The 21,682-nt window shown below is 42.5% G+C and overlaps 1 protein-coding gene and 1 long non-coding RNA gene across 5 annotated transcripts in view; one reads left to right on the forward strand and one right to left on the reverse strand.

Moving 5' to 3' along the window:
- Positions 1-14,486, reverse strand: part of LOC310638667 — a 29,007-nt gene extending 14,521 nt beyond the window's left edge. Inside the window, exons 1-3 of one of the 2 annotated variants that reach the window (XR_014492147.1) lie at positions 13,101-14,486; positions 8,917-8,998; positions 2,431-2,526 (exon numbers count right to left, since the gene is read on the reverse strand). This is a non-coding gene — a long non-coding RNA (uncharacterized lncRNA). Of the gene's footprint in view, positions 1-2,430; positions 2,527-8,916; positions 8,999-12,305; positions 12,628-13,100 lie in introns of those variants that run through there. The other variant, XR_014492148.1, reaches the window with a different exon arrangement.
- A 5,186-nt stretch (positions 14,487-19,672) lies between these two features.
- Positions 19,673-21,682, forward strand: part of AK4 (adenylate kinase 4) — a 46,542-nt gene continuing 44,532 nt past the window's right edge. Inside the window, exons 1-2 of one of the 3 annotated variants that reach the window (XM_083359037.1) lie at positions 19,673-19,906; positions 20,721-20,875. In XM_083359037.1, the coding sequence (XP_083215163.1) occupies positions 20,731-20,875 (145 nt within the window). In that variant the 5' untranslated portion in view covers positions 19,673-19,906; positions 20,721-20,730. Of the gene's footprint in view, positions 19,907-20,297; positions 20,539-20,720; positions 20,876-21,682 lie in introns of those variants that run through there. The other 2 variants (XM_083359038.1, XM_083359036.1) reach the window with 2 other exon arrangements.

Here is a 21,682-nt window from a genome sequence, read left to right on the forward strand (position 1 = left end):
GAAAAGTTGGGTATCATCAGCATACTGATGATACCCAACTCCAAAACCACGAATGATCTCACCCAGCGGTTTCATGTAGATGTTGAACAGGAGAGGCGAGAGGACCGACCCCTGAGAAACTCCACAAGCGAGAGGCCTCGCGGTCGACCTCTGCCCCCCTGCCAACACCGACTGCGAGCGTCCCAGGAGATAGGAGAACCACTGAAGAACCGTGCCTCCCACTCCCAATCACCTGAGACGCCGCAGCAGGATACCATGGTCGATGGTATCGAAAGCCGCTGAGAGGTCTAATAGGACTAGAACAGAGGAATATCCCCTGTCCCGAGCCCTCCAGAGATCATTCACCAGCGCGACCAATGCCGTCTCCGTGCTGTACCCGGGCCTGAAGCCCGATTGGTACGGGTCTAGATAATCCGCTTCATCCAGGACCAGAGGGAGCTGATGCGCCACCACACTCTCAACAACCTTCGCAAGAAAGCGAAGGTTGGAGACCGGACAAAAGTTATTCAAAACAGCCAGGTCCAAGGCAGGCTTCTTGAGGAGAGGTCTTACCACCGCCTCTTTCAAGGCGGCGGGAAAACTACCCTCACTCAGAGAGGCAGATATAACCGCCTGGAACCAGCCTCGTGTCCCCTCCCGGGCTGCATAAACCAGCCAGGAAGGGCACGGGTCCAATAAACATGTGGTGGAGCTCAGCCTCCCCATGATCCCCCATATATATTCAAGCTACTATCTTTCCTTTCTAGGAATGTGTTAAGTAGTGGGCTCTTTGGTGCAGGAAGGAAGACACGAGGCTGAGTACAGGATAACACATACTTTATTCTTGCTAGAACTGTACTGAAACTTGGCTGCAACCAGCCACAATATATAGTCTAGCCCAGGGGTAGGCAACCTCGGCTCTTTTATGACTCATGGACTTCAACTCCCAGAATTCCTGAGCCAGCCAAGCTGGCTCAGGAATTCTGGGAGTTGAAGTCCATGAGTCATAAAAGAGCCGAGGTTGCCTACCCCTGGTCTAGCCCCTAGGCGGCAGCCAAAAGGTTTGAACCCACACTTGCCGCCTGGGGCTAACCAATTGCAGGACAGGAGATAGCTAGTCTGGGTTACTGGAGAGCCGTTAGCTGCTCCAGCAACGCACATGGTGTATCACCACAAGCCCAGTACATAACAGAATGTTTCTGTAATGATTTCACACCATGAAGGATACCACATCTCTTCCTTTGTGGTTATCTTGGTTCCTTATCAGTTGTAAAGCAATTCTTTCAGGATTTGAGATCTTCTGCTAGTGTATATGCTTACTTGAATAGTCTTTGAGTAATATACTAGATAAGTCCTGTGCACGTTTGGTCATCTGATATTCCCAGGAGACCGGTGACTTACTGTAATCTGTTAGCCTTGGACTATAACAATTATTTACCCCATCTTCAATTGTTCATATTTGGGCGATAGATTTTTCTATCACATAACCCAGTGTTTATGAAGTTCAACAACTTTAAGACGTGTGAACTTCACCTCCCAGAATTCCCTTGGCAACATGCATGCTGGCTGGGGAAATCTGAGAGTTGAAATCAACACAACTTAAACTTGCTGGTGGTTGAACAACATTGATACAGCTCATCCAACTCAAAAAAAATCACATTAAACTATTATGTCCCTAACTATTTTCTCTACCAACCACTCATTTATTTATTTATTTATTTATTTATTTTGATGCTCTGCATCAGGGGTCCCCAATCCCCTGGACTGTGGCACGTCAGCAACCGGTACGCACAAGCAAAGCCCCATCCATGGGATGCAGGCAGTACACAAAACCATGCACCCTCCGGTCCATGGAAAAACCTCTTTCCACTGAACAGGTCCCTGATGCCCAAAGGTTTGGGGACCTCTGCTCTACATCATGTTATTTTGTCATTTTAAAAAGGTGTCCTGTATTTTGCAAACCAATGCCAAGATAGTCAATTTATTTGTCACTAAGACTCCTGCCATTCATTCTCCTGTATCAACTAAAGATATAATACATGAGCTTGGAGACTAGCAAGTATTAATCTGATTTATATTTGTATTTGTTAAAGCTATATCCCATATTTTCTCCAGAAATTCAAGGTGCCTTATGTGGAAATCTTCATTTTATTCTTGTGGTAATTTGTGAAAAAGTTGTGCTAAAAGAAAGTAACTGCCCCAAAGTCAGCTAGTGAATTTGCACTATTGAAGGTGGACTGGACCTGGATCTCCTCAGCTTTAGTGTAACACCTTAATTACTTAATTCCTAACTTTCCCCAGGTATTCATGAGTTATAAGATACAGAAACACTCTAGTGTACTAGCATAAATGCAGAATATTCCGTCTAGATTAGAAAATAAGTAGGCCAACAGAAGTTAATATCTTCTACAAATAATTCACCATTTTATGCTTGCTATGGTCTTCACTCACCTTCTTATATTTTTAAATGTCCAGACCTATTTTTCTGCCAAGAAATGGAAAAGCTGGAAAATGCATTGAGAAAGACGTAGCATTCTTACTTAAAACCTGTAGCAAAAGACAAATGAAGCAAACTTATTTTAAAAAGCAGTAAACACTTCAAAAGATCTCATAGACTAAATTCATATGATGTGTTAAAACGTCTGTGGTTTGTTTGTTTTTGGCTTATGGTGACATATTAAACCATTAATTATGTTTCAGCATCATATGAACATCAGATCATTATAATTTAGTCAACAAACTAAGTTTAAAAATTCTGGCTTAACTCTACAAGCATACATTCATGCAATTTTATTGACAAAAATAAAGACAAGATTTGCCATTGCTTTTGTTTCCCAAGCTAATTTTTCAGTGCAGCGTATAGTTGTGAGATTTACTACAAAGTTCTTATCCAACTACTAGATAAGTCCAATATTGCTTAGGTTTGGGGAGATCAGCCAAGGTTAGCTAAATGCTATCACATGCTATTATAATCATAATCATAATAGTAAAGTTGGAAGGGAACTTGGAGGTCATTTAGTCCAACCCCCTGCTCAGGCAGGAAACCCTATACCATTTCAGACAAATGGCTGTCCAGTCTCTCCTTAAAAACTTCCAGTGTTGGAGCATTCACAGCTTCTGGAGGCAGGTTGTTCCACTGGTTAATTGTTCTGTCAGGAAGTTTCTCCTTAGTTCTAGGTTGCTTCTCTCCTTGATTAGTTTCCATCTGTTGCTTCTTGTCCTGTCTTCGGGCGCTTTGGAGAATAGCTTGACTCCCTCTTCTTTGTGGCAGCCCCTGAGATATTGGAACACTGCTATCATGTCACCCCTCACTCTTCTCTTCATTAAACTAAACATACCCAATTCCAGTAGCCATTCCTTATATGTTTTAGCCTCCAGACCTCTAATCATCTTTGTTGCTCTTCTCTGTACTCTTTCCAGAGTCTCAACATCTTTTTTACATTGTGGTGACCAAAACTGGATGCAGTATTCCAAGTGTGGCCTTGTATTAATACTTCACTTGATCTTGATTCCATCCCTCTGTTAATGCAGCCTAGCACTGTGTTGGCTTTTTTGGCAGCTGCAGCACACTGCTGGCTCATATTTAAGAAATTGTCCACTAGGACTCCGAGATCCCTCCCACAGTTACTACTATTGAGCAAGGTACCCCCTATACTACACCTGTACATTTGGTTTTTCTTGCCTAAATGTACAACCTTACTTTTTTCACCACTGAATTTCATTTTGTTAGATAGCGCCCTGTGTTCAAGTCTGTCCAGATCCTCCTGAATCTTAAGCCTGTCTTCTGGAGTGTTGGCTGTTCCTGCCAGCTTGGTGTCATCTGCAAATTTGATGAGTTCCCCATCTATCCTCTCATCCAAATCGTTGATGAAGATGTAGTTTGTGATCTAGTTTATCAAATGCCTTACTGTAGTCCAAGTAAATTATATCCACAGCATTCCTCTGATCCACTAATTTTGTCACTTGGTCAAAGAATGCAATAAGATTTGTCTGGCATGATCTGTTTTTGAGAAGCCCATGTTGGCTTTTAGTAATGATTTTGTTTGCCTCTAGGTGCTCACTGATTCTGTTTCTAGAATCTTCCCAGGTATTAAGGTCAGGCTGATAGGTCTGTAATTTCCTGGATCCATTTTTTCCCTTTTTTGAAGAAGGGATCTACATCAGCTCTTTTCCAATCCTCTGGTAGTTCCCCAGTTCTCCAGGATTTTTGAAAGATATAGTTCAGTGGTTCTGAGATCACATCTACCAGTTTCTTGAGAACCTTGGAGTGTAATCCATCTGGTCCTGGTGATCTGAACTCATCTAGGCTGGACAGGTGCTCACTTACCATTTTCTTGCCTATCTTAACTTGTGTTTCTATTCTTTTTTATGGCACTATTTTTGATAGGTTGGTCTGTTTTTTCCCTTTGTGTAAAGACAGATGCAAAAAATGAGTTAAATAGTTCTGCTTTCTCCCTGTTGCTTGTCACCTTCTTGCCACTTTCACCCACTAATGGACCAATAATTTCCTTTACTTTTGTGTTTTACATGTTGAAAGAAGCTTTTTTTTGTTATTTTTGACTTTGGTCGCAAGCCTTAGTTCATTTTGAGCCTTAGCTTTCCTCACTTCGTCTTTGCAGGCTCTGGCTATTTGCCGATATTCTGACTTAGTTATGTGCCCCTCTTTCCACTTTCTATACTTGTCCTTTTTATCTTTCAGTTTATCAGAGAGTTCTTTATGCAGCCATGCTGGTTTCTTGTGAGAGCTGTTATTTTTCCTCTTTGTTGGTATTGTGCTAGATTGGGCTTTTATTATCTCACTTTTCAAAATTTCCCAAGCTTCTTGAGTTGTTTTCCCCTTGAGGATTTTCATCCATGGAATCCTTCCCAAGCTCTGCGTGTATTGAAATTACCTCTCTTAAAGTCCAAGACTCTAGTTTGACTGTATTCTATTAATTGTGCTTCCAGAATGTTGAATTCCAATATTGCATGATCACTTTCTCCCAAGGTTCCTGTGGGTTCAACACCTTCTATCATTTTATCTCTGTTAGTGAGAATTAGATCCAAAATGGCTAATCCCCTAGTTCCCTTTTCTACTTTTTGGATGACAAAGTTGTCTGCTAGGTTTGTCAGGAATCTGTAGCATACTCTTTCACGTATCAAATTCATCAATTGAGATATGCAACTAATTTTATTATTCCTTCCTCTACTTTCTTCTAGTACAGGCTGCAGTAAATAAATACTTCTAAAGCTTCGTATTCTGGATTTGAACTACTGAACTGCAAGAAAAAACAACATTGAAGCTTATTCCCCCCCCCAAGTTTTAATTATAGTTTTACAGGAACAAATTAAATTATAATTTAATTATAATTTTACTGAAACAAATTAAAAAACAGTTATACATTTCAAACAAATTAATACATGAAAAAAATGTAAATAGAAACCCCCCCTGAAAAAGTAGCATCCTTAATTGCTCTAGAACAGGGGTGTCAAACTCAATTTCATTGAGGGCCGCATCAGCATTGCGGTTGCCCTCAGGGGGCCGGGTGGGTATGGCCTGGGTGGGCGTGGCCTACTGGGTGGGCGTGGCTAAGGTGCGTATGGCCTACTGGGTGGGCATGGCCAGCTCTACATTGTTCGCATCAAGGGTGCCTATGGGGGCCTGGGCAGGAGTGGGACAGATCTGAGGGTCTCTGGCAGAAGGAGGGTCTCTGGGCCAGGGCCATGGCAGTGGGGGCCGTTCCCTCACTGTTTCCAGGATGGCTTCGCGGGCCACATGAAACCACTTCGCGTGCCAGATCTGGCCCCCGGGCCTTGTGTTTGACATGTCTGCTCTAGAACATCTAAATATATCACATATTGAGTCAATTATTTAGTAACTAAGTATACTATACATAAAATTTATTTAGAACTTTCTTAATCAATGCCTTTTAGAGTCGAGAGGAAAGTGTTGATACCCATTTCATTATTTTTCCCAAAAAAGGACACCTGTACAAAACCATCTGGACAATATGAACTGCAACTCATAAGGGGGCAGAATCCAAACTGTGCATGGACTTCATAAAAAAGCAGCTTGCTCGAATTTCAAGGACAAATTTAATTCCCTAAACCTAATAGGCTAATATTTATGAAAACAAATGTGCATATAAATTCTGAATTCTTCAGACGATGCTGACATGTTAGGGAAATAATTATAACAAGATGAGGTTATGGTTGTCCTCTGCTCAGAAATAGCATTCCAAAGTTTAAAATAGACTGTAGCATTTGGACTGGATGCAAATTTTTGCTCTACAATGAAACACATCATTGTAACCTACTTCTTTATATGCATTAGATTCCATATCCAGTTGGTGGATCTTTAGATAGTACTGGGGGAGACTCCTGAAAAATTCTATTCAGAAGACACAATATTAGAATGAATAGACTAGTAATATATTTGGTGTAAAGAAGCTTGCTTCATTCCTTTCCATTCCTTAGCCTTAATAATATTATTATTCTAATAATATGCTGAGACATTATGGATCAACATTAACACTCAGATTTGAACATGCTGACATGGCTGCATAGAAAATGAAAGTTTTATTTTGCATTTTAAGTCCAAACATTAATATACACAGTTTATTTAAGGTGTGGAGGTAACATTAATTTTTTTCTTGTTAAAGATGTAATTGAAAACTGGGGTGATGTCTTCAATTTAGTCATGGTGAAGGGCTGGGGAGCTAATTCATATAACATTAAATCATGGTTCAGTGCTGGCATTCTCAACATAGTAACCTCTTAGTTGTTTTAGGAAACCAATTGCCAGAGTTCCCAGTCACAATGGCCTGGGGTGCCTTATATCTACTTTTATTTGTGAGTTTATACTCAGCTTTCCATTCAGAAACTTATGGGTGCATGCACTGTGCTTCTTATCCCCATTTTACCACATAACCACCCTGTGAGATAGGTTTAAACTGAGCTAGTCCAAAGGCACCCAGGGACTTAGAAGTCAAGACTGACTCAACGACGATGTATAAGGTAGTTATGTCTGGCACTTAACCTCAGGAAAACAGTTTAAGGGAGGCTAAAATTCCTCCTCCTTCTCAAGTTATAAACAACACATTCCTCTATAGAGAAAAGTTTCTCAATCCTGGCAGCTTTACGACTTCAGTTTCTAGAATTTTCCTCCCATCTTTGCTAGCTACATTTTTGCTAGCTAGCTATCCACCCAAAGGATGTTATTATGATAGACTGTTAAATATGCAAATGTGGAGGCATGTGCCAAAGACAAATCTAAGTCCTTCAAATATTTGATTAGCGTTCACTGATATGGTTGCTACAATGATTATAAGAGATTAAAAAGTAACCATAACATCTGTTGTTAAAATGCCCTGAAGGTGGGCTTTTTATCCCCAAACAATTTAATTTGGTATATTTGGGAGTATTTTTTAAAAAAAAGTTTGGTGAAAACCTTACTACATATGTTTTGCCTAAACTCTTTGTCCTGCCTCACTGCTAAAATTCTATAGTATGTTCCCATACTGCTGCAAGTTATCAAAACTACAATTGAAAAGATATTCAATCTCTGCCTTTAAATGCATAATTTATCTTTCTTTTCAATTTCCACAGATGTACAGGTCATTCCTTCTGCATAGCAGCATGAGGTTTTTCAGTCTTTATACTTAACTACTTTTAAATTGACAGAAATGCATTAGAGAGAGATTAGTAACAATTACCTCTAACCATGACCAAAATATGAAACATTATCCACTGGGAACTCGTTTTAGGAAAGTTTGAGCAGAAGGTGTTCCCAATTTAACCATCTATCCCTATTGTATGTAATACTCTTAAGGCCTGAAAGCAAATTTAACCATCTATCCCTATTGTATGTAATACTATTAAGGGCTGAAAGATGCTATGAAAAAAGAAAATCTATAGATCTGAAGCTGATAAATTAATTAGGGGTGAAAAATACAGATGTACTCAGAGCAACATTATTGTTTTAAGAACAGGTATTAAGTAAGTATAATTAAAGCCAATGTATTTTTCTATAAACTTAAATTAGCTAGATCTCTCCTATATATTTTCTTTCTTAAAATTTTTTTAAAACCTTTTGGCCAGTTTAAGTTTTGAAAAAATTCTGTCTTAAAATGCCAGTCGGTAATTAAGACTTCTTTAATTTACATTTTAATTTTTTTATTTTTGTTTTCATTATTTATATCCTACCTTTATTATTTTTACAAATAACTCAAGCTGGTGAACATATCTAGCACATGTTCCTTCTCCTATTTTCTCACAACAACCCTGTGCGGTAGATTGGGCTGAGAGAGAGAGAGAGACTGGCTCAAGGTCACCCAGCTGGATTTCATGGCTAAGGCAGGACTAGAAGTCAACCAACTGGCTTTTATTTTATGGCTAAGGTGAGACTTAAACTCACAATCTCTCACTTTCTAGCTTTGTGCGTTAACCACCAAACTGGCTCTAATAATGACATGTTACTTTTAATGTACTACGGTATATTTTTACTTAGTTGTCTTTTGTTTGGTCTCTTTCCCCATATCTGATTTCCCCCTTTCTCTTTCCAGGAATAGTTGCTGGAGATAAAAAGTGCTGTAACCAATCTGGGGATTACATCTTAATCATTCAAGATCCACACTGTACAAGCTAAACCTAACATGTTTACTTAGAAGTACTTTAGGTCAAGCATATAATTATACTGCAGAATTAAAAATACTACTGTTTGCAGATAAAGAGCAAAACATAAGACACATTGATAAATCTGTGAGACAGGAGAAGTACCATCCACCCCAAATGATACTTCTCTTATCAAGACCACCGAACAAATATATAATTCAACACATTCATCTGGCAAGCACCTTATTTCTGTCAGTCACAGTTGACATTCAATCCTAGTATTTTCTTTCCCATTGAAGTCTCATAGCCCAAATCGACCAGTCCACAGAGAATTACGGTACTTACAGATTTGAGGCTGGCAACATTAAGGGCTGCATTCCACAGAAAAAGGTGTAAGTTATCTTATGCTGCTTCACTTCTTCATTGCCTATAGGGGGTAACAGAGAGAAAGGGAAAATAATAATAAATATAGAGAAGTCAAATTCTATCCACAAATACATTTAGAGCTTCTCTGTATTTACAGACAAGTTTCCTCAAAACCACAAATGCTGCAATAAAGGAATCAAGGTCATAGACCTGGACTTTTGTTACTTACTGGCCAGAGAGAACAAACACTCCTATATTTTGTTAAAATATAACCCATTCCATCATTGTGAAGCAAAAAATTGGATCTAACAATCCCAGCATTGCAGCCATTCTTCTTCAAGATATGAACAAAGGAGGCCCTGGATGATCCTTCACTTTGCTAGATTTATTTTAAAAATCTCATGTTATAAAGCAAAATGTAACCAGAGGAGATAACACAGATGATTTGCATAAGATAGTGAGATACAAACTGTCAACCACAGAAGTATAAATTGTAACAGAAAAACAGTAAGAGAAAATGGAAATGACAACTGGATTTTTGAATTAATATTTCTGGGGACTACTTACATCCATTAGTTTTAATATCAGAACGACAAAGGCTATTAAGACTTGTTTAGATAGAGTTGTTAATTTCTAGAAGGAAAGGTGCAGCAGCTCATGCCTTACAAACCAAACTCCCTTGTGGGAACTAGTGATAGCTAATCAGTGGAAGATGGAAAGATACTACAAGGATGCGGCAGATGAAACAAGTTTAGGGTTAAGCCTGTAAACACAAACTTATGTCTCTTATTGTATTGAAATCTGAGTAAATATATCTAGGATCAGTCAGCCTATCAGGTCTTTTTCTTCTGTAACATGTCAAGTCTTTATGTCCTTTCTCTGCTTATACTTAACCAAACATGGCCAGTAAGTGAAAAAAGTCACTTTGCATTGCTGTATCTTTGTTATATTGCTTTTACTTTGTTCCTGCTGAGGAGTAAGGCAAATTAGCCATACAGGGGATTAAGTAGTATATTGCCACTCATTCCAACATCAGTCAGGACAGTCTCAAGGTATATAACATTTGCCTAGTTCACAGGTCTGCCACCCGCGGCTCCGGAGCCGCATGCGGCTCTTTCAGCCGTCCCCTGCGGCTCCCAGTCCTCTGCCATGTGCAGTCAAAAAAAAGTGGGACTAAAAAAGTTCAATCAATCAATTCAAATATGCAGGGTAGGTGCATATCTCGCCTTGGCACCACTCTTCAGTCAAAACCTGTTCTGCGCATGCGTGCATGTATGCGCATGCGCACATATTTTTTGCGGCTCCCAGGTTTTCATTTTGTGAGGGAACCGGTTCCGAGTGGCTCTTTCACTGTTTCAGGTTGCTGACCCCTGGCCTAGTTCCTTACAGGAAGTTAGGTGGTTGGCAGTGATTTTAATCAGAGACAATAGAGGCTAGAAATTTGTATGGGGCTAGTACTTATCATGCTTATTGTATATAGCTCTTTGCAGATTCCAGAATGGGTGGTTAGCACTTCATCTCAATTGTGGTGAAAGTGTGATACAGAAGAAGAAAAAAAGATACTGAGACATAATGATACAGTCAAGTGTTCACTAGGTAGCTAGGATAAGCCAATGGTTAAAAATGTATTTCAAAGACAAAATATATGGAAAACATGAAAAGCAGGGCTTCTGGAATTCTTTCCAAGGCCCTAGGTTACAACTACACTCTGGGAAGGAAGTGGGCTTAAAATGAGTAGCTGACAAGCATTCTGAGCCACTATCCAACTACTTCTCCCACTGGGATACATTGGGGATTTGCAGTTCCTGGCCAGATCCAGCCCCTATTCAAACTCACAGTTCTTCTATCGAAATTTCCTGCCAGCAGATTGGTCCAGTTTTGTTTTCCAAGAGTAATCCTGTTGATAAACAAAGTCCCAACTCTCTTTACGTAATCTCTTTCCTGGATTTTGCTGGATTGGAAAGAATAACAAGATAGGGAACACATGTAGAACATGACTTCTGGAATTCTTTCCAAGCCCTGATCATTCACTCTGGGTCATGTGACCAGGAAGGAGGCAGGAAAGGAATCTTAAGATGGAGCAACCAGCAAAAGTCTAAATTCATGCCTTTTCCCAAAAGAATACATTGGGGAAAAATTTTTTTCTTCTGCAGACTCCAAACACGTTTGGTCATTCTCAAACTCAGCCTTACTTTGCCAGCTTTTTTTCCACCTTCACCCATTTTGGTCCCATCCATTCTGCTTTTGGAAAGTTTCTGCTGATGGACAGACAGATGGTTGGACAGAAAGTCTGGAAAAGTTTATTTACATACTTTCCTCCCAATATTTCATTGGGTTGGGCAGAACGAAAATGCCAAGAATGGTGAAGTAACTCGTACGGGTGACATCGGCTTTCTTTAATATCCAGAGTCCTCTTATACATTCAGGAGTTGTGCGGATAAATGACTTTTGGCAGAGGCAGCATTCTAAAGTTCTATTAAGCCTGGCTTGTTAAGATCCCTTCAAGAAGCAAGGATGCACAAGCAGGGCACAATTTTGCTCTGTATTTGGCAGATGCAAATGCCAAGCAAGGGGGCAATGTTGGAGGCAGAGAGCTCTTCCCACCACCATTATGAAAAAGACAGGCATGGCAGCTAGGAGGGCAGGACCGTCTCTGCAATTGGGAAAAGGACGAAGCAGCATAACCCCTTTCCCCAAGATGATGATGATGATGATGATGATGATGATGATGATGATCATCATCATCATCATCATCATCATCGTGTCTTCTTGGCTGGGAATCTGGGGGATCTGCGGGTCCACAAATCCGGAAAGCTCCAAGTGAGGAAAAAGGCTTGAATAACACCAGAGAACAACCAGGTGCAGCTGCTTTATTGGTGGGAACCCGGCTAAGCCATTCCACCTTAGCAGCTCAAAACCGAAAGGATCGGGCTTCGAGAAAAGAAAAAGAGGTCGGGTCGAGATCGTTCTGGAGGACAGCCAGCACGTCGAGAGCAACCGACTCGCCTGCTAAGGCAGTTCGACGACCACAGCAGGCGTGGAAGGCCAGCAAAGCGGCGGCGGCAGCAGCCTCGGCGGGGAGGCGCTCGCCTCCAGCGCCAAATACCAAACCGCTCGTCCGAGCCTCCGGCCCCAGTTTGGCTGATAGCTCCTCCTTATTTTTGGGATAAAACTCACCCCCTGCCAGCCTGGGAGCCTCCTCCGCCTTCCTCATCCTCCTCTCTGCGCTCCTCCCCCTGGACGGTTCATGTCAACAACATCCAGGCTATATTTACAATCACTTGACTGGAAAGGAACCGGGCCAGGAGTCTTAAGGAAAATAATAGTGCGCCACATTTTAAGAGACACACACACACACACACACACACCCTCCGGAGTGGCTGCCGTCCTTTCCCCGCACCGCCTTTCCTCGCGGCTCCCTCCTGGCTCGCTCCAGCCGCCGTCAAGCGCCGCCGAGCGAATCTGCCTCCGTCCGAAGGAAGAAAGAAGGTCGGGCTAGGGATGGGACGGCTCCCACCAAGTCCCCGGGCCCGAGCCTCGCCCGTCTTTTAATCCCCTTCGCCCGCCCAAGAAGGGCAAAAAGCCCCCACAAAACAAAACAAAACAAAACAAAAAAACCCCGCGAACACTCGCGCCTCTGGCCAAAGCGCGCTGGCGGTCGGGACGCCTAATAGTTAGAGCGCAGGATCCTCAGCTGTGGGGGGGGGGGAAGGGAAGGAAAAGGCGGGCAAAACGCTCAGCTGGCCAAACACCCCGCTCGCCCAGCTGTGCGGCCGCGTTTGTTAAAAGAGGAGGGGGGGGGAGAAAGGAGGGCAAGCGTCGACACCTCGCCCCAGAGACTGGCGCCGCCGCCCCTCCTCCTCCTCCTCCTCCTCCGTGGGGCGATGAAAAGCTTTGCCCCTCGCGTCCAAGCCCACCAACCTCTCGCAGGACTTTTCCCGAGGCTCTGGGAAAGCCGAACTGCGAGCGGGCAGATGGGAGGGAGGGGGGAGTCGGGATGCCAACCCCGGTGCCCTGCAATAAACGCGCTGGCTCACCCCCCCCTCCCTAAGTCCTCTTTTTTTCCCCTTCCCTCCCTCCCTCCCTCCCTCCCTCCCTCCGTCCGCCCCGGGCGCCCGTCGGCTCCCCGCGCTCTGGCAAGTCGCTGCCTCTCGCCCACCCACCTTTCCAGACGCGCCGGTTGCCCCCTCGCTCTCTGGGTCTTTGTTCTTCGCTTTCTTTGCGCGAAGATTATCTAATGACGCAGCAGAGAGAGTCGCCACAACGTGACTGTCGCCATTTTTCTGTTTTTATTGTATCTCTCGCACACTTGCCATGTGATAGAAAATAAAAAAAAAAGAAAGAAAAACGAAACACCAACCACCGCGTAGAAAGAGACGCGCTCACACACAAACTTCCGGGTTCCGTGACTGTTTGTGTGTGTGTCTGTGTGTGCCTGTGTGGGGTGGGGAGGGGAGGGGGAATGAAATGGAAAAGAAGGAAAGCGGAGGCGAGCGAAGTAACTTGTGGGCAAGGCGGGCGGCGCGTTTTTTTTTTTTTTAGTCTCGCTTTCTTTTTTACCAAGCGGGGCACTTTCAGGTGACGCTGGAGAGTCGCCGTCTGCCTCGGTGGTCGTCTTGGATGCTGACAGTTTCTGACGGCCCCGAAGCAGAACAGCTTCTACCTGATCCGACGTGTTTTGTTTTTTTGTTTGTTTTCCCATTCCGAACCGAGTTGCGAGTTCTGCAACTTGCAGTGGATTCGGACGATTGAAAGAGGCGACTCGCTGTTCGGCTGGAAAATCGGCCTTGGGAGTAGAATCTCACGAAGGGAGTGATATTGAAAAAAAAAGAGAGTTTCCTGAATTGCAGACCCTCAGAGTGAAAATGGTATTTTAACACCTTGGGGATATTGAACCGGTTTGCCTCTAGATACTGCGTTTATCAATGGGGTACTCCGAAGAGTGAATGGTTGCTACTGCAAAAGCATAGCAACAGGGCAGAAGATCGAAAGCTCTTCACGAGTGGTTCGTTCACACAACATCACATGCTAAAGCTCCCAGAGCCACATTTGTCAGCGCGGCACCTGTTTAACCTGTGAAAAACTTTCATAGGCATGAAGAATTCATTCCGATATGCTCAGTGACGTTTCTTCTTCGGAGTCTCCATAATTCAACTGTAGGCTTCTCGGTGCAAAAACACATATTCTGGCGTGGTTGGCAAATACTACGCACATTTATGATGCTATAACACCAGATAATACCAGTATATTTTTTTCTGTTATATACCCAGCTCAGATATGGGCAGTGTTTCAACATTAGGTCTCTGGTGTTAAACTTTTTTAAAAAAATATTACTTATGAATGCAGCATGTATCTTAAAAAGCTGAATAACAGCTTTAGGAAATAGGGTTTGTTTTATCAGAAATACGGAAGTGTATTAAATGTACACATCAAAATATAGGAAGAAAAAAACAGTTTTTTGATTACCAATATCTTTTGTTTCAATTTTTTTCAGATCATATAACACTCCCCCTCCTATACCTATTTAAGAAAAGCTATATCAGGGGTCTTCAAACTTGGTCCTTTTATGACTTGTGGACTTCAACTCCCAGAATTCCTCAGCCAGCATGCTTGGCTGAGGAATTCTGGGAGTTGAAGTCCACAAGTCATAAAAGGGCCAAGTTTGAAGACCCCTAACCTATATGGTTGCCCAAGTCCCTCTTTAATTCCTATTAACCAATCTACTTGCCTTATCTTTAGGTTGCTTTTAAGATGCATGAAAAAGTCCTTAAATAATTCAAAAAGTTGTAAGATAAAACTAGGGAAGAGAGGAAATTTTCAGGGATGGCAGCTATGTCTGTCTGCCTGTCTCTGTCTCTGTCTCTCTCTCTCACACACACACAATGTAAGGAATCTTTATTAAGGCTTCTGAGCCTGAATGGGTTTTCCCCAGCAATTCCCTGTGCTGGCACCGGCTCAACCCCAATGAGTTCCACAGACTACTCAAATGAAGCCAACACTAATCCTTGAGGCAAAGGAAAGTCCAGAGCATTAGGCCAAAGCAAGTTCCCAAGACAAAGGCAAGCAAAGGCAACAGCTGAAGAGATACAATCTGAAGTTCAAGGCAAGAACATGAAGCAAGAAAACACATTGTTCCCAGCATCGGTTCCATCTGTCTGCTGTACTAAATAGCCAACTTCTGGTGCAGCCCATCAAGGAGGGTGAGGCTTTCTCCTCATGAGTAATCTGGTTGACCTCTGCTCCTGCCTTTTCTCTACCCTACATGTTCTTGGATTAGGTGCAGAAGGCAGTTTTTCTTCTTCATCACTGACTGGCTGCAGTTGCATGCTTTCCCCACCTGAAGCCCCAGGGCTGTCCTCTCAGTTGGCTGCTCAGAACCATTGACCAACATGCCTGGAACTGGTTCACCCTTCTCCGAGTTGACATCTGGCGAGGTATCTGGGGAAGTGTCCAGAGGAATCATCATACCAGCTGAAAAGCCAAGAAGCATACTTAGGCATTAATCATTTTTCCAGGCAATAAAAGGTAAAAAATGTCAATAATGCTATGCATTTTGAAAAATTTAATCCTGTTGAATTCCTTGCAATTTGATCTGGCTTCTAGCACCTGAAATTGAATTGTCCCTGAATTGCTGCCATTTATCAATGAATAGTAGCTGAACCTGAGAAAGCAAGAGTTACAAAGCTGTGAGCAAATATTCTTGGGACACACATACGGTTGTTGATTTGAACCAACTCTTAGAATACTTTGTGGCAAATTCAATAATAGGTGTATTTTTTATTATTTAAGTTAGGTGGTCATTAGCTTCTTATCCCACTTGCCATCAGCACCATACTAATGTTTTATATGTAATTAGGAATTTATCACTCCTTTTAGTAATCTACTTTATGTTACAGCAGAGTGATTGATGGTTATTAATTGCTATTAGCATGTTGTAAAAGTACAAAAATACTATAACAGATATACTGTAAATCTAAGAAATCTGAAAAAAAAACCTTACTGAAGACTATGAAATATAAAAGATCAGAAGTAATGAATGGAAACTTACCAAAGAGACATCCAACCAAAAACTTAGAAGGAATTTCCTGAGAGTTAAGAATTAATGAGTGGAAATTATGTGGGAACTTCAGAAGCTATGGGTGCACTATCAGTAGACAGTTTTAAAAGGAGATTGGACTGCCATTTTTTTTAATCCCATTTATATCCCGCCGGCTTACAATTTTAAGCACAAACCAATGTGCTTAGCAATAGCCTTCATTCTATGTATATGCCTGCTTATTAGGGCTTCCCCCCCCAAGCGGCATTATTACAAAGTCAGCTTATTGCCCCCAACAATCTGGGTCCTCATTTTACCTACCTCGGAAGGATGGAAGGCTGAGTCAACCTTGAGCCTGGTGGGATGCGAACCTGCACTAATTGCAGGCAGCTGGTGTTACTTAAGGAGGCACTAGCCCACTGCTCCACCAAGGCTCTTTTGTCTGAAATGCTATAGGATTTCCTGCTTGAGCAGCACTGTTCTGATTGGAACAAACATACATGGGGCTGCCCTGCTTGGCTTTGAGCCACTCTTTTATTTTATGAATGGAAATTTAGACAGCAACCTCCTGGACATTTGTCAGCTTGCCAGATGTTTATCTAGAATCAATTTATGACAGAAGTTCATAAAACAATAAACTCTTGTAAGTGCTACCTTTCCAGTAAGAACTGTAACAGGAAAACATTTAACAGTAAGAACTGTAAAGAGCCACTTTGGTCTCTAGTGGTTATATCACCAGACTAGAAACGAAGTGTGACTATGATTTTTGGAATGAGAGAGCCAGTTTGGTTTCCTGCTTAAGGTGCTGGCCAGGAGACTGCAAGTCTTGCCCTTAGGCATGAAAGCTGGCTGGGTGACTTTAGGCCTGTCTGTCTGTCTGTCTCTCTCTCTCTCCCTCTCTCCAACTCAGTTCACATTGAGGGTTGTTGTGGGGAAAACAGGAGGAGAAAGGAGTACTATGTATGTTTGCCTCCTTGAGTTATTTATAAAAATAATAAAGGGATTAAAAAGAGAAGAACTGAAGCTTATTAACTTAATAATGGCAATGATTCACTTAATAACTGTGGTAAGAAAGGTCGTAAAGTGGGGCAAAACTCACTTAATAAATATCTCACTTAACAACAAATGTTGGGCTCAATTGTGGTCATAAGTCAAGGACTACCTGTATAACAAAAATGTATGCTTTGCTTTCTTCAGAGTAATTAAAAAAATAGAATAAATCTTACATTTTTTACGTGACCGATAGTTCTACAAGACTGAACATGAAGTCTTATTTTAGATGGTTGTTTTCAAGGATAAGCATCTTAAACTTTTTTTCTCTTCATTTAATATATTAGCTCTGTTTAGTCCAGGGGTAGGCAACCTCGGCTCTTTTATGACTCATGGACTTCAACTCCCAGAATTCCTGAGCCAGCTTGGCTGACTCAGGAATTCTGGGAGTTGAAGTCCATGAGTCATAAAAGAGCCGAGGTTGCCTACCCCTGGTTTAGTCACTACAGATATAAAAGACTCAGCACATAAGAACTTCATCATAAATTCAGGAGTATCCAAAGTTAATAATTGAGCAACTAACCTTAGAGATTACTGTGACCTCTGACACAATGAGCATGAATTTGAAGTTACCTTTCTCCTTCAGCTTCTGAATGGATGAACATGGAGATAAGACATTGAGCTCAACAAAAGGGATTCACTCTTATAATTGCATCTTTTTCCTTCTTCTTTCAGTGTACATCTTTACAAAGAGCAGGTAAAGAAAAAAGTGTGGGAAGTTAAACTATAGGCTTTTTAAAAACCAAATAAGCCACTACTAGTTTCTTTTAGGTCCTTTTGCTCTGATAAATAATCTCCTCGGGCATAGTGGTAGATCTAGTCCAGGGGTCTTCAAACTTGGCCCTTTTATGACTTGTGGACTTCAACTCCCAGAATTCCTCAGCCAGGCACCAGTTAATCACCAAATGAAGGCATGGATCTAATAAATTTGCAATGAGACTTTATTTATAGCAGACACCATTGATAGATTGATAGACACTACCAACTTATTTACCAATAATTGAAAAGTCTGAACAAGGGGTTGAAATAGAATCTGGGCATGTCCTTTGAAAGCAGGAAGAAGTTCCTAAACTTGTGAATTGATTATGTACCATGTTGCCTCCTGAAAACCTCATAGATATTCTCCAAGAAGATCTGTCCTCAATTGGTCCTTCAGATCTTCCAACAGCACACCCATTTCTGCTGTAATTGAGACTATCCACCTTGCTGCTGGCCATTCACTTCTCTTCCAATTTTCTCTGCACTATAGATTTTTCAAAAGAGCTAGAGTTTCACACGATGTGTCCAAAAAAAGTTGAGAATACTAAATGGAGAAATAGTATTTTTGTAAAAGTTGCAGAAACAAGAAACTCGAGTCCCTAGGACCCCAGGTAGAGTCTAACATTTGTAAAAAATATATATCTAATTTTAATGTACAGAAATTGTTACAACAGAATAATTTATCTGTTCTTACATCGTGGAGCCAGTTTAGATACTATTGGTGTGGTGGCTAAGGTGCTGGTCTAGAACCCAGGAGACTGAGTTCTAGATCCATTTTAGGCATGAAAGTCAGGTAGATGGGGGGGGGTCTGCAACCCCTGGTCCGTGGACCAGTACAGGGCCGCACAAACAAGCAAAGCCCCATCCATGGGATGCAGGCAGCACAGAAAACCACGCCCCCTCTGGTCTGGGGGGGGACCTTTCTCCATGGAACCAGTCCCTGGTGCCCTCTTGGGGACCTCTAAGGTAGATGACTTTGGGCCAGTTGGGGTTGTTACTGTGAGGAAAATGGGACGAAAAGGTATGTATGCTTGCTGCCTTGAGATACTTATAAAATAATAAAGGTGGGATAAAACAATCAATCTTAACTGTATTTTCAGAGACAAAGGTGGAGGTTGGCAGTTAAAAGTTTCTTCGCATTCCCTAGCAAGCACCTATATTTTTTGTACTTTTGCAAACTTTGGAAATCACCTCATTAGAAAAGAAAAACAAACAGGTTTAAACATGCATCTAAAGAAACATGCTTCCACCAATCATCCTGGACTCCCCATTCATTCTCATTAAACACCCCTTCTTTAGATTTCCTTGCCAGTAATGTATTTCAGAGACTTTACCAAAAAAAAAAAGAAAGAAACGATGAAGGGGGAAAAAAATAGTTATTTGAAGAAGAACATTTCAGGGTTAAGGTTTCTTTTTTTAAAAAATGCTTTTTTTAAAAAAAATATATATATACGAGGCTCGGGACCGATTCAATTCCGTCTGGCTAATCCCCTCCCTTTCCCACAGACGCATCTCCTCCAACATTTGCAACGTTATAAAACAGCAACACCTATCCTACACCGCACACACACACACCCTCCCCGCATGGCCCAACTAACACCTACATGCCAGCCTCTCTCTCTCCATCCAGTCCTACGGCAAGGTGGATGGAAAAGGGTGGATCGCCATTCAGATGGTAGGCTTCTGGAACTGGTAGTCGAACTAAGTTGCAAGGATTGTTGAAAACCGCCCGACACAGTGCCGTTCAGGACTACAAAACCCAAGACCCCTTGCTTCAAGGAGGGGCGGGGTTCGCTTTGCTGTCGACTCCAACTGGTGGGATTTCCTCCCTCCTCATGATATACCGAAGCGTCCGTTGCTGCTGCGTGCAATTGGGCAGAGTAATTGGGAACAGTTTGTGTCTGCGGAGACTCTTTTCTCTTTCTCTCACTTCTCTTAAAGGCGCAGGCGGAACTGGGAAGCGTTGCTTTTCTGCTTTGACCGAACGAAGGTTGCGAATATGTGAAACAATCTGTCGACTATTTTTTTTTTAAAAAAACGCCATTTTGCGGACTTATTTCCCCCCCCACCCCCCCACCCCCTTCTTAGGATCTGTGCGTTTGCTTTCTGTTGCTCAGAGAAGGGGTGAGTTGGCTTGTTTCGCCTGCTTAACAGAAGAGCTCTCTTTCAGTCGGGGCGTGTGCATGCATTGGCGGAGGGCTGATGATCTGAGCAAACGAGATGGCAATCCGGTAATTCAAAGTTTGCACGGGAGCCGTCAATCAGATCATCTGGGTTCGGAGGTACTTCAAAGAGCCCCGCTCCTTGTAACTTGAGCGTTTTCTTTAGCCCGAAGGAAGTTTTCACGCGTCTTCCAGGCAACCCAGTCCGATCGTTAAGAGGCGTGTGTTTTTGTTTTTTTTTCCCCCGGAAAACTTGCTCACGTGCAACTCCAGAGAAAGTGCCCGGCGTCCTTTCTTTCCAAACTTTGCAACATTTTTTTTTTACATCGTTCTTCCCCCTTTCCCAGGCGCGCGTCTTGCTGAGCTGGGGAAAAGGGTCAGGAAGTGACAAACAACCATCCAGCCTTCCGCGCTCCCGTTGAGTGGCAGGCATTCCGCTTCGGTGTCCAGGGGTGACAGGGAGGTGTGGGGTGGCGAGTTAGAAAATTTAGCTTCCTCAACGCCCTCGAAATAATGTTCTCACTAACAACTCGCCGCTGGCTCAGCTCCCGGTTTCTTCTATGCCAGACTTCCAGTGACTTGGAAGACCTGCAGGTGGTTTCACGGGTCTCTGGCTTGGAATAAGGGGAAGTTAGGGAAACTGTTTTTTTTTGGGGGGTGGGGGTAGAAATCTCTGCTCTTCTCGCCGTCGGCACGGGTGCGGGGTTCCATTTTCCTTTGGCAGGTTTTGAATCGGCATCCTGGGCGCTTGACTCTTGACTCTTTTTTTCCCCTAGGTAGATTGCAATGGCTTCCAAGCTTCTGCGAGCCGTTGTCTTGGGTCCCCCGGGATCCGGCAAAGGGACCGTGTGCGAGAGGATCGCCAAGAGCTTTGGTCTCAAGCATCTTTCCAGTGGGCAGTTTTTGCGGGAGAACATCGGGGCGAACAGTGGTAAGTAAGTGGATGGGAGAGGACGGGCCTCCTCCTCGGCTTTTTGTATCCCAGTACGTGCCTCCTTGCATGCAGGCACACGGGGAAATAATCTCGGGCAGATCAGACCCAGCGCTACGTAGATGGAATCTGCATTGACTTCTGAAAAAGTGCACGTGAGTCTGTAGCACTTGGAAGGGGTAAACGGATTGGCATGTTATTTTTTGGGAGGTGGGGAGGGGATTGGTTGTTTTGGAGAGTTTCGAGCCTGCCGTTTGCAGTCTGTGCTTTTGAGTCTTGGCAAATTAGGACTCTGACAAATATTCTAGTCGGGCACGATAGAAAGATAAAAATGGTACTCTGAGGACTTGCAAAGGGGAATGGAATAACTCTTGAATGTCCATTTTTAAATGCTTTGACCCGAAGCGCCTGCATTACAGCAGAGTAGAATCAGTTGTATTGTGTGTTATATATTCCATAGTTCATACAGAAGCATTGATTCATGCACATAGTAATATGCTAACACAATGTGTACACTCGACTGGATTCACTCTTTGAAATGACTTTTTAAATATCTCCAGAAAGCTTAAGTTATTGGACTTTTAGAATTAGCTACAATCCTTCACCCATTTTTCTGAAAGTGAGCTCCACTGAACTTAATGGGGCTTAGTACAGTACTACAAACTCACGCGCGCACACACACACACACACACACACACGAACACACACACATAAGATTGTGCTCTAACTACATGAACATTTTTTTAAAATAGTTCTATATGCGTATTTCTGAAAGTAATTTAGAAATATGGAAGAAATAATCCAAGT

Source organism: Vipera ursinii (assembly GCF_947247035.1).
Source record: "Vipera ursinii genome assembly, chromosome: 3".
Lineage (NCBI taxonomy): Eukaryota > Metazoa > Chordata > Lepidosauria > Squamata > Viperidae > Vipera > Vipera ursinii.